The 21,535-nt window shown below is 41.7% G+C and overlaps 1 protein-coding gene across 2 annotated transcripts; it reads right to left on the reverse strand.

Moving 5' to 3' along the window:
• Positions 1–12,837: 12,837 nt before the first annotated feature.
• On the reverse strand, positions 12,838–19,053 carry LOC139065577 (oocyte zinc finger protein XlCOF6-like). 2 transcript variants are annotated; one of them, XM_070547913.1, is made up of 2 exons: positions 15,905–19,053; positions 12,838–15,825 (listed from the first exon to the last, which is right to left on the reverse strand). In XM_070547913.1, the coding sequence occupies exon 2, from the start codon at positions 15,766–15,768 to the stop codon at positions 14,029–14,031; it is 1,740 nt and encodes a 579-aa protein (XP_070404014.1). In that variant the 5' UTR covers positions 15,769–15,825; positions 15,905–19,053; the 3' UTR covers positions 12,838–14,028. The 2 variants fall into 2 exon arrangements, with proteins under 2 accessions (XP_070404014.1, XP_070404015.1); XM_070547914.1 differs by having other exon boundaries at positions 12,838–15,836.
• Positions 19,054–21,535: the final 2,482 nt, after the last annotated feature.

Genomic DNA, 21,535 nt, shown 5'->3' on the forward strand with positions numbered 1-21,535 from the left:
ATTTCTTACAATACTCTATTTCATTGTCCTTAAAATTCAGTGGCCACAAACCTGGGTCGCTGGACTCTAACTCTGCTTTGGTGGAACCCCTATCACATTTATTCAGCTGACTTTGGGTCTCTCCGTCTTCTGAGCTGTCACACTCTCTCCCTTCTTCCTTCACTTCCACTCTTTGTCCTGACCAAACCTGACATTGGGACGGTCCAGGCTCTGTACATAATGACACTGATAGATGTGTTACAATACAGGCTATCATCTTTATCCAAGTTACACCAGTCTTTAAAATTGATGCACAACAGGGAAAATGCAGCACGGACTCCTGCAGGATATTAGCTGTAGTTCTCCATCATCAGTACTAGATTTCATATTTTATTGTGTTCAGTGTTATATTAAGTTTATTTATTACAACTACTAACAGCTTTTGTTTCATTTTTGCTCTCTGATGAATTATTTGGAAATGACTGATTTTTGGGTTGTGTTCTAAAAGCTACATAAACAAATTACATCTTGTAAAACCTCCCATAATTCAGTCAGACTTGAAACATTTCATTTCAAGGTGTTTAGTAGATGAAGAGGGTTTTTTCTTGTATGGTGCCTTAAAAAAGGTGCTTCACAGTAATAATCTCACAGTAATTTATGTTAACAGACTAACATTAACTAAGCAAACTAGCAATGCTTCAACCTGCCCAGCATCCTAAACAATCTAGTAGGGCTGTCGCGGTTGAGGAATTCCCCCTGCGGTGATTCAGGGTGGCTTAATATTGCGGTGTGCGATATTATTGCAGTCCTTTTTTTTTATTGCAGTACTATCTAAACATAATGTTTACACATTTAAAAAAGGTTAAAAATTGTCGTGCCTTCTTTTATAACACTTTACTGAATGCAGATCAAAGGGCAGTAACAACACAGATCGCAGTAACGTTTGTTTCTCCGACAGTCGGAGACCGACTGAACTTAAAAACAACAAAATTCAGGAGAAGGTTAAACTTTTAAATGCAAATTTGGCTGCAGCATCTAACAAATAAGAAACAAGTCCCCATTTTGTTTAGTTGTTTAAAATCAAGCATAAAAAATTACATGTACCGGGTGCGGGGCACTATCATTTCACTTTCACTTTCACACACACGAATGACGGTGCTTTATAGCTCGGTCACGTCCTTGTTACCCACAAGGAAAACCAGCATGTTAACCATATACCAGGGGTGGACCTTTAAAGCGCCCGAGCGCCAATGGCGCTAAATTTTCTCGTCGGGCGGTAAATACTTGACGACTTACCGCCCGGGTGGCGCCCAAGCTTTATTTGTCATTTACACACCGGCTTTCACCTACATCATAGCCCCGCCCTGTAGGAAGCTGCCGTTTTCGTTTCGCGCGCGTGAACCTGCGTGCCTCTTAGGGATGGGTACCTTTGACATTTGAATCGATCCGGTACTAATTCCCGGTACCTACGAGTCGATACCGGTACTTAACGGTACCAATTTTCGATACTTTTGAGTGTTTATTATTTTAATTCTCTTTTATAATTAAATATATATTTTTCTCAATATATACCGGTAACCATATTTGATAAATATCACGATAAATAACATACAAGTTTGTATTTTAACATCGTCCTTGTAGTTTTATAAGCTGATAATTAAACTGAAGCAAACATCTTTACTGTGAACTAAATTTACTGTGTATCTTCATTCCTTTTACCGTCACTTTTCATTTGATTTTTCCTACTGGGAAGTTAGAATTTCCGAGGAGAAAGCGAACGCACCATTAGCTGATAACAACGGTGGCAATGGAAGCTAACATATCAAGCTAACGTTATCTTTAACAGTTTATTTAGCTGCTGGAGCAGATTAAAACGATGATGCCTCAAACTTAGATCGTTGTCACTGGTTTTACCTTCACCCAATCACCCGTCGCATTTAGTAAAGTAAAGCCAAACTTTAGAGCGCGTTCATGTTCTTCTAGTCGGAAATTCGGAGTTCCGAGGAGAAAGCGAACGCACCATTAGCGAAACGGAAGCTAACAAATCAAGGTAACGTTATCTTAAACATTTTATTTACCTACTGGAGCAGATTAAGATGAGGATGTCTCACTTAGATCGTTGTCTGTCGCTAGTTTCATCACCCAGTTACCCATCACATTTAGTGAAGTGGACCCAAGCTTTAGCGTGCGTTCTTTCTACCATGCTGCTCTGTTTACAACTCGCTCGCAGGGACCGGCGACATAACGCTCTTGCGCATGCGCAACTGTCTTGGCAGTACCGAAACGAGGCACCGTTTGAAATGACGTGAATCGGTGTTCGGTCGGTACTATGGAATTCGGTCGGTACCTTAAAAAGTACCGAATTCGGTACTCATCCCTAGTGCCTCTAGCCACCTACTGCACTTGTACGATTCGTGCACTACGTGCACGATTCTAGTTATAGTCACGTGAACTATAAGTTCAGTATTAAAGACGAAGTGGAACCACGCTAGAAACACACAAGCACACAGGGAGATGGCGCCACCACAGGGATGGGATTTCTTGATGAAATCTCTGGCAAAACGCTTTAAAACTGGTGAGGAGAAGCGAGACAGTTCGAAACGGTATGAAGCAGAGAAGCGTGTGCGTAGGTGGAACGATTCTTGGCGGTTTAAAGAAGACGGGAGGCGCAGAGAATGGCCGTGTTCGAGTTGAGCAGCGCATCGCCTGGAAAACAGACGAGAGCAGACGGAAGCAGCAGTGGGAGGGGCTGAACGCCGGCATTTCGCCGGGGACACACGAGCCGCGGAAGCGCCCGAAGCGCCGAGAAGCGAATGGCTCACGAAATTCGGCCGCTGCTCGCCGCTCCTCAGTTCAGATCAGACGCGCCCCATTCGAGGCGCGCCTCGGCTCAGCTGTAGTTTTTCTTTTAACTACCTGTCCGCCATTTCCTCTCTATCTTTCTCAGCTCTTTTCCTCTATGTGTGTGTGTGAGTGAGTGAGTGAGTGAGTGAGTGAGAGAGAGAGAGAGAGAGAGAGTGAGAGAGTGAGAGAGAGAGAGCGAGTTGTTTCTGCCAGTTGAATCTCTTGGATTTCCCTACAAGTGTAGCTCGGGGGTGACGGTGGCTGAAGATATCGCGTTAGCGTTCACACTTGTTCAATTTTAAATTTTAATTCTGGTGCCTGTTAGCAGCTGAAACACATCCTCACGTGCTTGTGGATATCATATATTGTATATGAAAACATGACTGTAATAATAAGTAAAGGTTATCAGCTGTAGCTTCAGTGTGCTCATAGGAAACGTGACAAAAGAACACAAAACACATTTCTCCTTATGGCCTATATAGTTGTTATCATCAACGTAACATGATTTACAGAATACATGTGACCTACTAACATTTCATGTTCTACCACCGGATGTTTGGATCAGAATATGAACCAATCAGATCTTAGATCAGGTGAGAGCCAGGCGTTTCCCGTCATCCTCTAGGTTTTACAGCCGAGGGAGAGCAACTGCAGCACCTTGCTCCAAAATCTGCGGCCGCCTTGATCTCACGAGGTTATCGTTGCCTACGTATGCATGACGTCAGAGCAAGTCGGCGTCAAGTCGGACACAAATCTAACCGGCATGCACTGCTCGCCGATCACCGGTGGTCTAATCTGCGCAGAACTGGCTCATCTCGAACACAGTCAATGGCTCGAGTACAGCAAAGCGGCGTTGGTGATGTACTGCGTTGTATGCCGGAAGTATGCAACGATAAAATCGTGTTTTGTTGAGGGAACAAACAAATTCAAACTTGAATACGTTATTATGTTTGTGAATGTGTACAAAATAAAGGTTTATTACATTTAAAACGGTTCAGTTGTTATTTTGACTCGTTTTGGCAGCTGACCAGCGGGCCGGTAGATTCTTGGCGGGGCCGGTAAATATTCAGAGTTACCGGCCCGGCTGGCCGGTTGGTTTTGAAGTTAATGTCCACCCCTGATATACGGTTTCACACACACGAATGACGGTGATTTATAGCTCGGTCACGTCCTTGTTACCCACAAGGAAAACCAGCATGTTAACCATATACGGTTTGAGAGAGGATCTGAGAGGGGTGGCAACATTTCCAGCAACACTGAAAACCCTCTCGGATGGTGCGCTCGTTGCACGCACACGTACTTGCGTGCGACTCTGGCGAGCAAAGGGAATCTCTCCCGGTTGTTGCTCCACCATGTCAGGGGGGTTCTTTAGGGTGGATGCATTCCTCCTGCAGGTAGCGAGTGAGCTCCAGCTCGGCTCAAACTCTCTTCGGGACGGTTGCAGAAGCAGTGCTTGTCTGGGACTTCAGCAGGTCCCCGAGCGTTGATTTATTTATTTATTTTTTGCCGCTGGTGGCAGCTCTGTCTCGGCCAAGGACTCTGGCTGCGCAGCAGCTGACGTACGGAAAACCAAAGTGCTCCCAAAGGAGCGAAGTAACGTTTCGTTTTGATACCAGTGCAGCCATCCTTCTCAACATGCATCATTGAGTTGAACCAAGTTCAGTAATCGCGGTGGCCCATGATGCAGCGCGGTGGGCTTCTTCATATTGCGATATTTCATTTTTGCGGTTACCATGACAGCCCTAATAGATGGTTTAAGTACTTTAAGATTTAATGAAATCTAGTTGATGGGTGATAGACCACAAGATCTGCCGGAAACCTCGCTTTCAACATACTGTACTCAACCTAAAGTATTTTGGAGTATTTCAATCCTTAGTTAAGCAAAATCTGTACTGAATAATCAAGCATTACATTTTGTATATTGGTCACTTTTTGGCCACATTCCAACTTTTGCGTTGAAGTTTGGGAAAACACAACTCTTCACTTCAGAAAAGAGCCATCAGAATACGGCAGGTTACCAGAATCACATTAAAGAGTTATTTATAAACGCCTGCTAAAACTCCCACATCTGGTTGAACTTCAAACAGACCAGCTTGTACAAAGAAAGAAACAAACAATTACCAAGTCATTCGTATAAAAATTCTATCTTACTTACTTTTTACTTTTGGGATCAAATTCCCTCTGGGATTAATAAAGTTTTTTTGAATTGAATTAATTGAGAGGGGGATTATAACTCCAAGGGAAGCATCAAACTCTCAACCAGGACTGTTTGAAAAACCATGTAGAGAACGTGCAGCCCACTCTGTGGTGTGCAGGTGTGGAGTAACCTCAGTCAAGACCTGAAGCAATATCATGGGTTTATGTTTAAGAAAATAAGAATATAGACGAATATGGGAGATGGAGTTGATGGTGCGTGTCTCCAACGCCGCAAGTAGGAATGTATATTGTGCATGACTTTTATCCTGTTGGGTGTGTGTTTGTAGATAGTGAGGTAATTGGTTCTCCGTTGCTGTAACTGTTACTCTGTGATATGCTATGATTTGGTTGATACATTGCAGTGTAGAAGAACAAATAATACAGTCGTGGCCAAAGGTGTTTAAAACTGCAGAAGTATTGGAAACTGGAAAAGTTTCGGAGTTTTTATAATAATTAGCATAAACTATTTTTGGAAATTACATTTTTCTTAACTTTTGAAAAAGCTTTGGGATTTTTCCATTTAATTTGAAGGAAAATTACTGAAAAAGTACACAGTAAAAGTAGTTCATACTTTGGTACCAGGTAGTACTCGAGGTACTTAGTATGTAAGTATAGGTGGCCTAGTGTCCTTTTTCCCCAAATACTGTTTTATCCTAACTCAAACACGGCACGTTGAGCTTTTTGTACGTACTTTTAAGTACACAGTAAGAGTAGTTCATACTTTGGTACCAGGTAGTACTCGTGGTACTTAGTATGTATGTATAGGATGCTTAGTGTCCGTTTTAAAAACACAATTCTATCCTTTATCAAAAAGGCACATTTAGCAGCTCTGCGTCATCCTGACGTCAGCCCATTCTGTCGCTCCTTCCAGCAGCGAGACTGTGTTACCATAAACTACCGTATAAACGCGCACTTCTATTGTAGGTGCGGCTCACTTGACCGCAGTAAATGAACGTGTACAGTAAAGTTAGCCGACATTTTAGAGTGATATGAAGCTTACCGCTCTGCTGCTGTGTCGAGCTGGGTCCAGCCAGCCGCGGGGCCTTTCTGCTGGGCTAAACTAGTTCGTGTCGCACCGCCACGGCTCAACAAAAGCCACCACACCTATAAAACACACTTTTGTTGCCTTTTCTAAGAGATGCTAATGACTCCAACTTGTTGTTTCCGTTTCGGATCTTTATTCCGGGTTACTGTTGGCCGCAGCCCACGTCTTAACTCCAGCAGAAACACCGTTAACGATCTCCGATCACACTAGCTCGTTTTCTTCTAAACAACCGAACCGGAACTCTGCACACAGCCGGCCAAGAACATCCCTTCAACATAAAAGTCCAACCACAACAAATCGCAACCCGTTACACTACTGTACAACAACGTAAGAAGTGAAACATATAGCCTGTATTTGCGCACTTATGCTAACCATAATCGTAGTTTGAAATAATTTAAATATCATGAAACGTTACATTTTTACCTTATTTTGAAAAGCCACTGCCTTCTTCCTCTCTAGCTGCGGTGCTTCGAGTGCGCTTCTGATGAGAGACAGTAGCCGTGTTCGAGATGAGACAGTTCTGCGCAGATTGGATCGCCGGTGATCGGCGCGCAGTGCATGCCGGTTAGATTTGTGTGTTTTATTTTTTTAAATTTATACATTTGAATAACAAACATACATGGTATTGTAGAATATAGAAAGGGTATAAAAAATCCACATCTTGTAATAACAAGTTGAACAAGTTAGGTATACAATTACAAGTATACTTAATTTGACTTTAAAAGACGCGTTTAAGGAGGTGAAATCTAAAGAGTTTAGACCGCCAGAACACAATTTGTTTATCATTACATTTTTTTTAATATAATGTATTCTCTTTTTCCAAATCAAGTTAAATAATATTTTATCAATTGTTGTGCATAGTTCTTTCGAAACATCAAGTGCCATAGCTGCATAAATAATTCGGGAGAGGCCTTCAACTTTGGCTACCAAGGATCTTCCGGTAATGGATAAATCTCTTTGAAGCCAACGACTAAATTTATGTTGTATTGCAGTTATAAGAGGGTCAAAATTTTCAGATAATCTGGCATCTTGGTCTTTTTGAATGATAATACCAAGAAATTTAACCTTATTTTTAACAGGGACACCTGATATAATAGTATCCGTGCAGAATTTAACAGGGAGAAGTTCACATTTTGGAATATTGAGTTGAAGACCAGAGGCTATTGAGAAATTATTGACAACTTTGAGAGCATCATCAACTTGATATTTATCTTTAAAAAAAGTGTTGTGTCATCCGCTAGTTGAGTAATAGATAGTACTCTGCCAGCGATAGAGAGACCCACCACTCTGCTATTTTCAAAGTGAATAGAGAGTAACAGCATAGGAAGAAGGAAGAGAAATGCGGAAAGTGGACAGCCTTGCCGGATCCCACGGTTGATATCAAATCTTTTCGTTGTACCAAATGGGAGTTTGATTGAGCTATTTGCATCTGCATATAGAGTTTGAATTGATTCCTTAAAGATATTTCCAAAACCGAAAAAGTCAAGTGCTCTGAACATGAATTCATGTTCAATGGAGTCGAAAGCTTTATAGAAATCAAACAAAAAAAGAATGAAACTATTATCCGTGATTAAATCTGAATAATCCAAAATATCATATACCAGTCTTATATTGTTAGTTATGTGTTTGCCAGTCATGAAACCAGACTGTGTTTCATCAATGATATCATTAAGTGCACATTTTAACTTTTTAGCCAAACACATAGCAATTATTTTATAATCGTTATTCAGCAGTGAAATAGGACTCCAATTTTCTATCAAAAGGGTGTCCTTTTGAGGTTTTGGAATCAAAGTAATTAGCCCCTGAGTCAAAGAAGGAGGCAGCTTGTTATTATCAATGCTTTCAACATATACTTTATGTAAAAAGCATGACAGATCCTTTGAAAATAATTTGTAAAATTCTGAAGTCAAAGCGTCATTCCCTGGACTCTAATTAAGCTTCGTTTTATTAATAGCCTCTTCAATGTCTAGTATTGTGATGGGGGAATCACACATGGTTTTATTATTGTCACTAATTGTCTTAATATTACTTAAGGAGTTAAAAAAATGTCCATGGCTTCTGTAGAAAGATTAGATTTATATAAATTTTTATAGAAAAGTTCACAAGTCTTGGAAATCACTTGAGGGTCTTGTGTGATGATCCCGTCTGTACGAAATTTAGTCATGCTGGCAAGAGCATTATGGCGTTTTTCTAATTTGAAAAAATAGCTAGAGTTTTGTTCTCCCTCTTCAAGCCATTTCCTTCTTGACCGCACAAAGGCACCTTTTGCCTTGTAAATATATATATTACCTCATTTTAATTGTAGAATTTGAAGTCTGTTCCGGTTATCTTCCGATAAATTATCAGGTGATCTAGACAAGGTAATAATTTCAGAAATTATTTCTGACTCTTCTTTTTTTTATTTCTAACTGTTTCAGCTCCCCTTTTCATTAAAAGGGACCTCAATTCAAATTTCATAAGCTCCCAATTTTTACAAAAAGTATTTTCAACACATGCCTTGTTCCAAAACTCATCTATTTTTGTTTTAATTTCCTTTACCAAAGAATCATTCAGTAGGAGATAATTATTTAATTTCCAATATGAATTCACTCTTTTAGATGATTTTCTAGCACACAAACATCTCCAGAAAAATTGTTTTATGACCTGTCAAGGGTGTTGGCAACATTTTTGATGTAGAAACATATTCGGATAAAGGATCAGAAATTAGCCAATAATCAATACGAGACTGTAAGGAGCCAGATCTATTTTTCCACGAAAATTCCTTAATTGTTGGATTTTTGATTCTCCAGATATCAATTAGGTCTCTTTCATTTATAAAATCCAACATGTAATTACTACTTTCCTGACTTTTACTTGGCCATCTATCTATCATGTCATTGAGTCAATGATTCCAGTCTCCTCCTAATATAATCTTTAGATTAGCAAATTTACTTATTAAAGACTCAATTTTTTCATTTATAACAAGTATTAGGTCAATATTCTCCTGTTTGTTATTATAGCCGTAAATGTTACCCAATAAGAGGGTCTGATCATTAAAAAAAACAACCAGCAAAATAAAATGTTCGTTTGGATCAGTTTCTGACGATATAATTTTTCCATTAAATTTATGTTTTAAGATCAGAGTTCCCGCTGAATGGTTTGTGCCATGAGACATCCAGAAATCTTCACCCCATTGAGATTTCCAGAAGTTAGCGTCCTTAGGTTCAGAATGAGATTCTTGTAAGAAACAATAGTCAGTATTCAAACTTTTAGCATATAAAAACAGAGCTTTCCTTTTGGTATAGTCTCTTAGTCCTCGAGCATTAAAAGAAATAAAGGATAAAGATGAAATTTTGAAAAGTAAATTAAGTTTTTACCCTGAGAAGAGTGTGTAAGCTTCAGAGAGAGCAGAACTACTCTTGTCTAAAAAAGTGCTTCACAAAACAGTTTTGCAGCAACAGCATACTATAAGTCTTCAGAACAATAGGGGAACGAGACCTTGAGGTATATCCACGACTGGGCTGGAAGAGATTTCAGTGAATTTCTTTTCTGTTCACGAAAGCACGGGCTCCCACGAAGTAGGCAATTTTCCCTTCCTTACGTGCTTTCTCCACCTGTGGCCATAGTTGGTTGCGCCTCTCTCGGTCCTCGGGAGAGAGATCTTCTTTGAAATGGAGCTTCCTTGTCTTCAGGTAATCAGATCGCTTCGCTGCCTTCCAGATGGATTCTCGAAAGTGTCTCATAGTAAATTGCAGGATTATGGCGCGATGCAGTGGTGCAGAGGAGGACTCGCGTCGTCGGCCGATTCTGTGGACTGAATCGAGTACCTCCGGGAACTTATCTCGGTGGCCAGGATCCATGTTTTGGCAGATTTCAATAACCTTACTGCGTATTCTTCTCCTTCTTTTTCAGGTAGACCGTGAAGTCGCAGGTTCCATCTTCGTTTATACCGAGTTAACTCCAGCACTTTGTTTTCCCGCGTTTGAATTTTCTCTTCTGCTTTATCCACTTTTACTTCAGTACGAGACACTTTTCCTTTTAGCTCTCTGAGATCTTCTGAGATAAAGTTAATAGTAACCTTCAGGTCGCTAACACTCTTCTTGATGTTAGCTCCTTGCTCTTCGATAGCCATCTTGAGCGTCTTAATAATGCTTTCCGCCATGTCAGTTTCCATCACTCTTTTCTTACCAGAAGGTTTCGACGGGGAGGAAGTAGGAGTAATAAGAGTTCTCTTATTTGAGCTCAGGTTTTTTTCCATCACATACAGCTAGAAGTTTGCACCTTCGGGCTCGTTTTGCTGCTTATAAAGGAATTTTAAGACGGAGCGAGTTCTGTAAAAGATGATGACGGGAAACGCCTGGCTCTCACCTGATCTAAGATCTGATTGGTTCATATTTTGATCCAAACATCCGGTGGTAGAACATGAAATATTAGTTGGTCACATGGTTTTTATATATTGTCTGGTTTCATTTAAAAAGCGCTGAAAGGAAGCTTTTGCATTAGAAAATTTCGACTTATGTATATGAAATTTAGCTAATAATATCAATAAATTAATCAAATAAAATTCAAACCATACAACATTCTCAAAATTTGAAAGCTGTCAAAACCATAAACTTATGTTCCATGTTCAATATCATGTGATTCTTTGTTAGATTGTTTGTTCTGTTTCCCCATAGAAACCTCCTGACATTGTGCTTGCTATTTCTTTGCAGTTGTATTATGTGCTTTTTCAGTAAAGCGTATTCAAGGAGAAAAACAGTGATAGTAGGTCACATGTATTCTGTAAATCATGTTATGTTGATGATGACAACTATATAGGCCATAAAGAGAAATGTGTTTTGTGTTCTTTTGTCACGTTTCCTATGAGCACACTGAAGCTACAGCTGATAACCTTTACTTATTATTACAGTCATGTCTCCATATACAATATATGATATCCACAAGCACGTGAGGATGTGTTTCAGCTGCTAACAGGCACCAGAATTAAAATAAAACATTAAACAAGTATGAACTCTAACGGGATATCTTCAGCCATCGTCACCCCCGAGCTACACTTGTAGGGAAATCTGTCCGATTTAAACGCCGGCTTTCAGCCACACCCCCTGCTGCTTCCGTCTGCTCTCGTTTGTTTTCCAGGCGAGGCGCAGCTCAACTCGAACACGGCCCGTAGCAGGGCCGTATCCAGAGTTTCTAAACTACCGAGGGCCACCATCCGTTATGCCATGCACATTGAGAACAAACTGAAGACTAAAGCTGATTTCAGATTTAATAATTTGTTTAACCCTCTGGAGGCAGGCGTTGCAGATTAGCAACGTAAAAACCTACCTACCTGGTTACTCCACATACGTACTTCATGAGCATTTTTACCTCAGAAGTTCCCCTGAAGGACTTAGTTGTTTGTCCTTTTATCAAAACTTATTTTGAGCATGAGAGGGTTAACACTAAAGTGATTTGTTTTAGTATGACGTTGTATTTTGGGTTCTTTTTAAAACACAGAAAAGTTTTTGTTTAACCTTGCTGACAGTTTCATTCGTGGCTGTAAACTTCCTCAGAGCTGACTCTGATGGTGGCGTCACTTCCTACTCCATTTATCCACGGGCAGCAGAGGACGTTGTCGCCCTCTGCTGCCCGCTCTCCCCTCACTGATGACACAGTCCCATGCACGATCCAATGTGTAGACAGACACCATTTATGGGGTGGGCCCGGTAGAGTTTAGGCTGACAGGGGTGGAGAACGGCTTGAGCCTCCTAGTGCCTGTATTGGTCTCTAGTGACCCAAATGTAGTGCAGGATCCTATTATTGGATACAATGTGATAGAAGAAGTCATCAACGAGCAACTTAAAGTACAGGGTGACAAAAACAGTGACTGTACTGCACAGGTTGTAAGTAGTGCTTTTGACATTGACTTTGGGTCTGCTACGACTTTAATCTAGTTGGTACAGACACATCAAACAGAGGCTGAGAAGATTCAAGTTAAAAGCGGGCAGGGTAAAGTTGTATTGGGTCCTAGTGAAGCTACTACCATTCACTGTCGCACACGCATACAGGCTGACGAGGACACCGTTATGTTGTTTTGTCCCGTCCTGAACCCCAGCCGTCCTGAGGGGCTTCATTTGCAGGAAGTAATGTTTAAGGCAAAAAAAAAGCAAATTAGCCACGGTCCCGGTGTCTGTCACTAACACCACATGCCATAGCATTACTGTAGGTCCGCGTGTTATCCTGGGGCACATTGGAGGTGTCAAAGCAATTTACACAGCTGCCCTACAACCTGTAGAAACCCAACAAAAAAACAAAACAGCCACAGTTGAAGTCCCATTAGTCTCCACCAGTGACAAAAGCGGTACTTGCTCCGGTAGTTTTAGACCACCTAACAAGTGCGCAACTGTCGGGAGTGAGGATGATGCTTAGGGAGGAATGTAAAGCTTTTGCAAAAGATGAAAATGGTTGTAGCGTTGTTAATCTACATAACTAGAATTTAACGCTGTTGCTATTTCAGCTTTGTTAATTTCTGAGAAAGATCAAACGAATTAGCAATGAAACTTATATATATATATATATATATATATATATATATATATATATATATATATATATATCCACGAATATTTATATAATTGATGGAAGTTCATACACCAACTGGCTTGGTCTATATTTAATCAAAAGATAAATATTTAACTTAAGAGATTTAAATTAACAGCAAAGGTTTATTTATTAATTCAGAAGATCTAAAGAGATCTTTGCTCATTCAGTGACCAAATGCACCACTCTGTGTTTTATTTCAAAGAAGAGTCAGGTTTAAAAAGTTAAGAATTTATTACCAACAATTTAAAGATGACAATTTAAAGGACGATTCATAAATGACAATTTATAAAAGCGTTGGTATTAAAACTTGGTATTTGGATGTGTGAATGTAGGTCTCAGAAGGTTTTTATCTTAGAGAGAGAAAAACACGTTCTGGGTGAAAGAGTTTGGTTTGCAGTTAAGCTAAATTATTTCTTAATAGCACTTTGGATTGCTATTATCCGTCTCACCGAGACAGATCTCAGACAGATCCTGAGACGCTCCTGCCTGACATATTTATTTTATTCACAGAAAAAAAAAAATCAAACTAGTGATTTCTCTTGGCGTTCAGTTTATACATTCAAACAGCACAGCACTCGATTTAAACTACTTACATGTAAATCTGTTATTTGTCCATCAATTTTCATCCACTTATCCAGAGTCGGGTTACGGGGGCAGTAGCTCCGGGGAAATCCCAAGGGGTTCCCCGGCCAGGTCCGGTAAGAAGTCCGCTCCGACAGCTTCTGGCGTTTTTAAAAAGTATCCCAGGGGCACGGTAAGGGTCGGAGATGTTTAGTCTATTTAATTTCTAACTATATAAAACGATTTCTTCGGTTTTAAAGTGTGAAGTAAACTCCGACAAAGTAAAATCCAAGCCGATCCCGTTCACGTTCATGTTTACGATCCGTGTTGGTTTACCTTTTTTGATTGCCAATATGGCGTCTACTGAGAGTCACGTGGGGTCCGGAGCTCTATGGACAGGTTCTTGGGTAGAGTGGTGTCAAAAGATGGCCATAGAATGGATCCAGCAGAGGTCGCCCCTGTTAGATAAATTATGGATACATTATTTTAAACGAAACTCATCCAGCTTATTCTTCCCTGGCAACAGACAGGTGCTTGACCTTGCCTCTTCCCAACTCCATCAGTACATTACAAAATGTCCTATATGTTTGGGGGGGGGGGGGGGGGAGATAGTAAAAAAAAATTAATTCTGTCCTGTGTGAACTCTCGTGTGAAAGTTTAAACTTCTCTTTTGAGCAAATCTTTGTGCGCAGAGTTCACGAGCAAAAGGCTTCTGTCCTGTGTGGACTCTCATGTGAGTGCCTAAATAGTCCTTTCGGATAAATCTTTGTCCACAGAGCTCACAAGCCAATGGCTTATGTCCTGTGTGAAATCTCATGTGACTGTTTAAACTTGTCTTATCACTAAATGTTTTTTTCACACAGCTCACAAGCAAAAGGCTTCTGTCCTGTATGGACAATCATGTGTCTGTTTAATTTTGACTTATCACTAAATCTTTGTTCGCAGAGCTCACAAGCAAAAGGCTTCTGCCCTGTGTGAACTCTCATGTGTCTGCCTAAATTTCCCTTGTGTGTGAATCTTTGTCCACAGAGCTCACAAGCAAAAGGCTTCTGTCCTGTATGAACTCTCATGTGACTGTTCAATCTTGACTTAAAACTGAATCTTTTTTCACATAGCTCACAGGCAAAAGGCTTCTGACCTGTATGAACTCTCATGTGACTGTTTAACCTTGACTTATCACTATATCTTTGTCCACAGAGCTCACAAGCACAAGGCTTCTGTCCTGTGTGAACTATCATGTGACTGTTTAAACTTGACTTTACACTAAATCTTTTTTCACATAGCTCACAAGCAAAAGGCTTCTGTCCTGTGTGGACTCTCATGTGACGGTTTAACCTTGACTTATCACTATATCTTTGTCCACAGAGCTCACAAGCACAAGGCTTCTGTCCTGTGTGAACTCTCATGTGACTGTTTAAACTGGACTTTAAACTAAATCTTTTTTCACAGAGCTCACAAGCAAAAGGCTTCTGTCCTGTATGGACTCTCATGTGACTGTTTAAATTTGACTTTAGTCTAAATCTTTTTTCACATAGCTCACAAACAAAAGGCTTCTGTCCTGTGTGGACTCTCATGTGTCTGTTTAAAGAAATTTTTTGGCTAAACCTTTGTCCACAGAGCTCACAAGCACAAGGCTTCTGACCTGTATGGACTCTCATGTGAATGCCTAACATGTCCTTTCGACTAAATCTTTGTCCACAGAGCTCACAAGTAAAAGGCTTCTCTCCTGTGTGGACTCTCATGTGGGTGCCTAAATGGTCCTTTCGGATAAATCTTTGTCCACAGAGCTCACAAGCAAAAGGCTTCTGTCCTGTATGGACACTCATGTGTCTGTTTAATTTTGACTTTACACTAAATCTTTGTCCACAGAGCTCACAAGCAAAAGGCTTCTGTCCTGTGTGAATTCTCATGTGAATGTCTAAATATGATATGAAGCTGAAACTTTTTCCACAGTCGTCACAACTAAATGATTTTAGTTTTGTCTGAACTTTCCTGCTAGAGTCTACATTTTGCTTCACTCTAACACGTTTCTTATCAACACAACAGCTTGAAGACTTCAGTCCTGAATGACTTGTCACTCTCATGTGTTTCTGGAGAGACCGCTCATGGAGAAACTGTTCACCACACTCTGGGCAGCTGAAAGATTTGACAGCCTTAACATGTGATTTAGAAGACCTGCTCTCCTTCCAGTCTTTGTTATCATCTTTGGTGTTTGGCTCAGAATCTGACAAGAGTTTCAGTTGACAGTCAGAATCGTTGCCATCCTGGTCATCATCTTCATCATTGCTGACTTCAGTCTCTGAAGAGTTAGAATCATATTCATAAAGATTTAGATCTGGATTCCTGGTAGTTTCTGGTCCTCCATAATCCTCTCTACCACTTTCTGCTTTCATCTGGTCAGTGGTGCTGCTGGTTGGAAGATCTCTGTCTTTAGGTTGGTTCTGATCAAACTGTGACAACAGAACTTCTCTTTCTTCTTCCTTAACCTGATGAGAAACTGCAGAGAATGAAATGTTGGTGGCATCAGTTTTAATCTCATCAAGCTGCTCCTCCTCTTCCTGCTTCATGTTGAGGGGCTCCATGTCCTTCTGCTTCAAAGGAGGCCTCAGTTCTTCAGGAGCTCTTCCTTATTCCTTAAACTGACACAAAACTGCAGAGAATGAATTATCACAGTTTAAAATGAATTTAAATATAACAAAACTTTAAAATGTATTTTACTTTGAAAAACCAGTACTGCCGTTTTTCCCCGTGTGCGAAGGAGCCGGCTTCTGTGCGGTGCGCTGCTCTCACGAGTTAAAGAAAACTACAGGGAGAGAAAAGGTGGAAGAAAGGAACCTTACGTTAGAAGAAGGCATTTTTAGTTCAGACCTGTGAAAACCAGCTTCATGCTAACACACGCTGCTACACGTGAACAGTAACATAGTCAATGTGGTCTGTCGTTAATGCGTAATTCCAGATCGGTAACAGCGTACAGCTTCATGTCGGGTCATGTTCCCACCGAGACTCATTTCTGCTCGCATTTTCAGAAGAAGAGGAAGGAAGCCGAGGAAGATGTTGAGGTAACGTTAGATGAAGATGCTCATTGTTCTTTATCGTGACCCAGTTCCCTCTGAGTGATCTGTACCGTGATACGTGTGATATTCCCAACGTTCCTATTGGTGATTGAAGGGAATCTAACATGTGGCTAATATATTAGACAAGTAGGCTGAAGTGGAGGAGGTGTGTGAAGGAGAGACAAGTGGAGAGGCAGAGCAAGGAGCAGCATGATGATGGAGAGAGCAGCAGGGAAGCAGAGAATCTGGCTGGGACCCAAAATGTTCCTCCCATGGCTGTAGCACAACAGTCAAGCATTACAATTTATGTCAAGTTAAATAAATATTTTATTTAATTTTAATTAAACATGAGCTGTTTTACACACTCCTGCATTAATGTTCACCAAAAACACACAGTCTCATGTCTCAGAACGACCGTCTCCATACGTCTCTACCACCCTGCATTTAGGGGTGTGGTCCTGGTCAACACCATCTCCTGAACTCCAAATTGAAGGTCAGAATGGGAAAGAAAGGTGATTTAAGCTAATCTGAGCGTGGCATGGTTGTTGGTGCCAGACGGGCCGGTCCGAGTAATTCACAATCTGCTCAGTTACTGGGATTTTCACCCACAACCACTTCTAGGGTTTACAAAGAATGGTGTGAAAAGGGAAAAACATCCAGTATGTGGCAGTCCTGTGGGCCAAATGTCTTGTTGATGCTAGCGGTCAGAGCAGAATGGGCCGACTAATTCAAGCTGATAGAAGACCCTAAACCTAACCCTCGTTACAACCGAGGAACGCAGCAAAGCATTTGTGAAGCCACAACACGCACAACCTTGAGGCGGATGGACTACAACAGCTGAAGACCCCACCGGGTACCACTCATCTCCACTACAAATAGGGGTGTTCCAAAAAGGGTACTTCACGGTTCGATTCGATTTCGAATATGGGAGATTCGATTGTTCGATTATAATGATTTTTGGTTCAATTCGATTACTGATGCCACGATTCTTCGATTATTGACATTTTTAATGCTTTTTTCATACAAGATTGTCTTCTTTATCTACGTTTGTAAATAAATAACCTATCAATTAATTCAGTTCCTCTAAAACTACTCTCTGTGTTACGTCCCCTTTAGTGGGGCCTGTAAGTGCTTGTGGTTATTTTATTGGTGGCCTTTAGGGGGTCTTAGCATATCCAAAAACTCACCAAATTCTGGCCCAATGTAGAAAGTGCGTGAAACTTACATATTTCACTGGCAACGTGGAAGTTGGTAAAAAAAAATGTTTCGACAGCGCCCCCTGGAAAATTAAAAATACCCCTCCGTTTTGACCTTTTTTCATAGTAGAGTGATGAAATTTGGTACACTTGTAGAACTCAATACGCACAGAAAAGCCTCTTGCACCCATGGTCAATATCAAACAGGAAGTCGGCCATTTTGGACTAAAGTGGCCATTTTGACCCCGTTTTGGCCATTTCTAGGGTCTATATTTGGTTGAACAGTTTGGTCATTTTTCGCACGATCGTCTCAAAAACAGTGTGCCATCGAACAGAAGCGATGGACGATTCAAGTGAGAAAAAAAAATCGACTTTTCGTAAAAACTGAAGGGGCGGGGCCAGGCCTCAAAGTTTGAGCACTCGCCAAAAAAATTAAAATTGCTATAATGTCATAAATGAAAGAATTACAGTTAAAGAAATGTTCTATGGACAATCGCCATCGCCTCCGAAGACAAATGAATGGTTGAGTGATGATGTCACGTAAGCCCCGCCCCTCAGGACTTAAAAGGTCAAGTTTTACTGGGAAATTTTCCAAAATTCGCCCCTTTCAAATAATCAACCCAAATTTGTAGCAGGTAACTGAAGACAAGTTGGGGTTGCTTGGTGTCACTTTATGGGAGTTTTCTGCAGAAGGCGGGGCTGTGGCGGCGCAGCGAAGTCAGGTGTACCGACGTGGCCTTACGTTTGCCTCCCATTTCGTCATTTCTAGAGATATCGCCACAAAACTTCTTGGGAGTGATCCTAGTCCTGCCCCCAAAATAATCTGATGTGAAAATCTGGTGGGTGTGGCCTATTTTCTGAAATAGCGCCCCCTAGGACCATTAAAACTGTCAGCCCCAAGCCATGCTTTGACTGAGGATTACGAAATTTGGTACACTAATGTGGTGTCTCAGGACCTACAAAAAAGTCTCTTGGAACCAAGTGCAAAGTCGCAAAGGAAGTCGGCCATTTTGGTCCAAGTACTCGATTTAGTGGTTTTCGCACACGTTGTTTGGAGAAGGATGCTCCATCACCCTTTTCACCAATCGCCTTCAAACATCTGCTATACACTCTTAAGACACAGATGAAAAAATTCAACCATTGGATTTTAAATAAGTATAAAGGTGTGGGCGTGGCTAAGCCTCAAGACAAGTTGAGGTCACTTGGTCTATAGTACTGGCAGGTTTCGAATAAAGGCGGGGCTTTGAGAGCATGGCGAAATTCGCCATCACGCCATGGAAATACGTTTGTCTCTCATTTCTTCAATCATTGTGACATCGCCACACAATTTCTGATGAGTGATCCTACTCTGACCCCTAATAGAATTGGACAGCTGAAGTTTGTGGGCGTGGCCTATTTTCTGAAATAGCGCCCCCTAGGACCATTAAAACTGTCAGCCCCAAGCCGTGCTTTGACTGAGGATCACGAAATTTGGCACACTAATGTAGTGTCTCAGGACCTACAAAAAATTCTCTTGGAGCCAAGCGCAATGTCGCACAGGAGGTCGGCCATTTTGGTCCAAGTACTCGATTTAGTGGTTTTCGCACACGTTATTAGGAGAATGATGTCTCGTCGCCCTTTCCACCGACCACCTTCAAACTCTTGCTATATACTCTTAAGACCTTAAGACATAGAGGAAAAGATTCAACCATCGGATTTTAAATAAGTATAAAGGTGTGGGCGTGGCTAAGCCTCAAACTTTGACCAGTCGCCATTACGTTACTTGACTCAATAACTCCCTTGTGCATGATCAGATCAATTTCAAACTTTGTCCGTGTGATCACTGACCACATCTGAAGACAGTGACAATGTGGACAGCTGACATCACCTAAGCCCCGCCCCCTGACTACAGGAAGTCTTCTGTTTTATGGTGAAATGCCCATATTTGTCCCCTCTAATTTAGTCAACATGACACTAAGGTCATGCACTGTCTTCATGATGTTGTAATGACTATTCAGATCTGATAGCTTTTCAGAAAGGGAGGAGCTTTGATGCCATGGCGATTTATGGCGTGACGCTGTGACCTTACGTTTGACTGTAACTTCCACAAACAGCCTCCGATTTGCCAGGGACTGAACATCACATCACCAGTGTGGTAAAGATAGAGTATCTCCTAGTGGTGAGACGTGTAATGCTGGGCTCAGAGGGGATGCTGAATCAGGGTGAGGTGTGTACGAGGAGGCCGTTCACGGTTTCTGGTGTCGGGGTGGTTGACTTTCTGTTCTGCCAGACGTGCCCTGGTGCCCCCGGCTGCCAGCCAGGATGGACAAGCGCGGAGCTGGGTTTGGAGAGCGTCGGGGATGGAGCGGAGGGGGTGCGGAAGGAGGGCGAGCAGCTTCGCTGCGAGGGCCGAACGACGCTGCTTGCAGCTTTAATTAGGCCCGAGCAGCGAAAGCGCTGCGAAGGCCTCTTGTTTTTGCTCTGTTTATTAGGCCCGAGCAGCGAAAGCGCTGCGAAGGCCTCTTGTTTTTGCTCTGATTATTCTTTTTTTGTTATTCCGTGCCCCCTTTGAACGGCTTTTTGGGGACCTTAACATACCCCAAAACTCACAATATTTTGCAAACTTGTCAGGCCTGGTGAAAAATTTGATATTTTAAAGGTTCCAAAAAAATCGCAAAGAAAATGGCTGAACAGCGCCCCCTAGAAAGTGAAAAAAACCCTCTCCATAAAGCTTAGTTTATCATACAGTTATGAAATTTGGTACACTTGTAGTACTCAACAGTCCGCACAGAAAAGTCTCTTGCAAGCATGGTCAATATCAAACAGGAAGTCGGCCATTTTGGGTTGAAATGGCGATTTTTAGCCGTTTTTGCCGTTTTTAGGGTCCGTTTCTGATTGGATTGCTCGATCATTTTTCGCACGATCATCTCAAAAATTGTGTAAAATTGCTCAGAAGGGATGGGCGAACAAAATGAGACAAAGATTCTGACTTTTCGTACATGTTGAAGGGGCGGGGCCAGGCCTCGAAGTTTGACTACTCGCCAAAAAATTTTAAATTGCTATAACTTCATAACTGAAAGGAATAGAATTACCAAACTTTCTGTGGTCATTCGTCATCCAGCCACAAAGTAAATTGAATGGTCGGATGATGACATCACACAAGCCCCGCCCCCTCAGGACCAAAAAGGTCAAGTTTTACTGTGAAAGGTCCCAAATTGCCCCATTTCACTTAATCACCACAAACTTGTAGCTGTTAACTCAAGACAAGTGGAGGTTGCTTGGCGTCACTTTATGGGAGTTTTCGGCAGAAGGTGGGGCTGTGGCGGCGCGGCGAAGTCAGGCGTACCGCCATGGCCTTACGTTTGCCTTCCATTTCGTCATTTCTAAAGATATCGTCACGAAACTTGTTGTGAGTGATCCTAGTCCGGCCCCTCAAAAGATCTGATGTGAACATCCGGTGGGCGTGGCCTATTTTCTGAAATAGCGCCCCCTAGGACCATTAAAACTGTCAGCCCCAAGCCATGCTTTGACTGAGGAGTACGAAATTTGGTACACTAATGTGGTGTCTCAGGACCTACAAAAAAGTCTCTTGGAGCCAAGTGCAAAGTTGCACAGGAAGTCGGCCATTTTGGTCCAAGTACGCAATTTAGTGGTTTTCGCACACGTTGTTTGGAGAGTGATGCTCCGTCGCCATTTTCACCAATCTCCTTCAAACTTCTGCCATCTGCTCTTAAGACATAGAGGAAAAAATTCAACCGTCGGATTTTTCAAAAGTTGAAAGGTGTGGGCGTGGCTAAGCCTCAAACTTTGACCTGTCGCCGCGCCACTCTTTTTTTCACAGCTCCCTACTGGACTCCTTTTACCCAATCAGCAGGAGTCTCTGGCAAATAGCAGTAGACAACTTGAGGTCACTTGGTCTCCAGTACTGGAAGGTTTCAAAAAAAGGCAGGGCTTTGGGAGCATGGCGAAAATCGCCATCACGCCATGGAAATACGTTTTCCTCTCATTTCTTCATTTATCGTGATATCATTACGAAACTTCTGGTGAGTGATCCTAGTCTGACCCCAAAGAGACATAGACAGCTGAAGTATGTGGGCGTGGCCTAATTTCTGAAATAGCGC

This window comes from Nothobranchius furzeri, unplaced genomic scaffold (assembly GCF_043380555.1).
Source record: "Nothobranchius furzeri strain GRZ-AD unplaced genomic scaffold, NfurGRZ-RIMD1 Scf158, whole genome shotgun sequence".
Taxonomy (NCBI): Eukaryota; Metazoa; Chordata; class Actinopteri; order Cyprinodontiformes; family Nothobranchiidae; genus Nothobranchius; species Nothobranchius furzeri.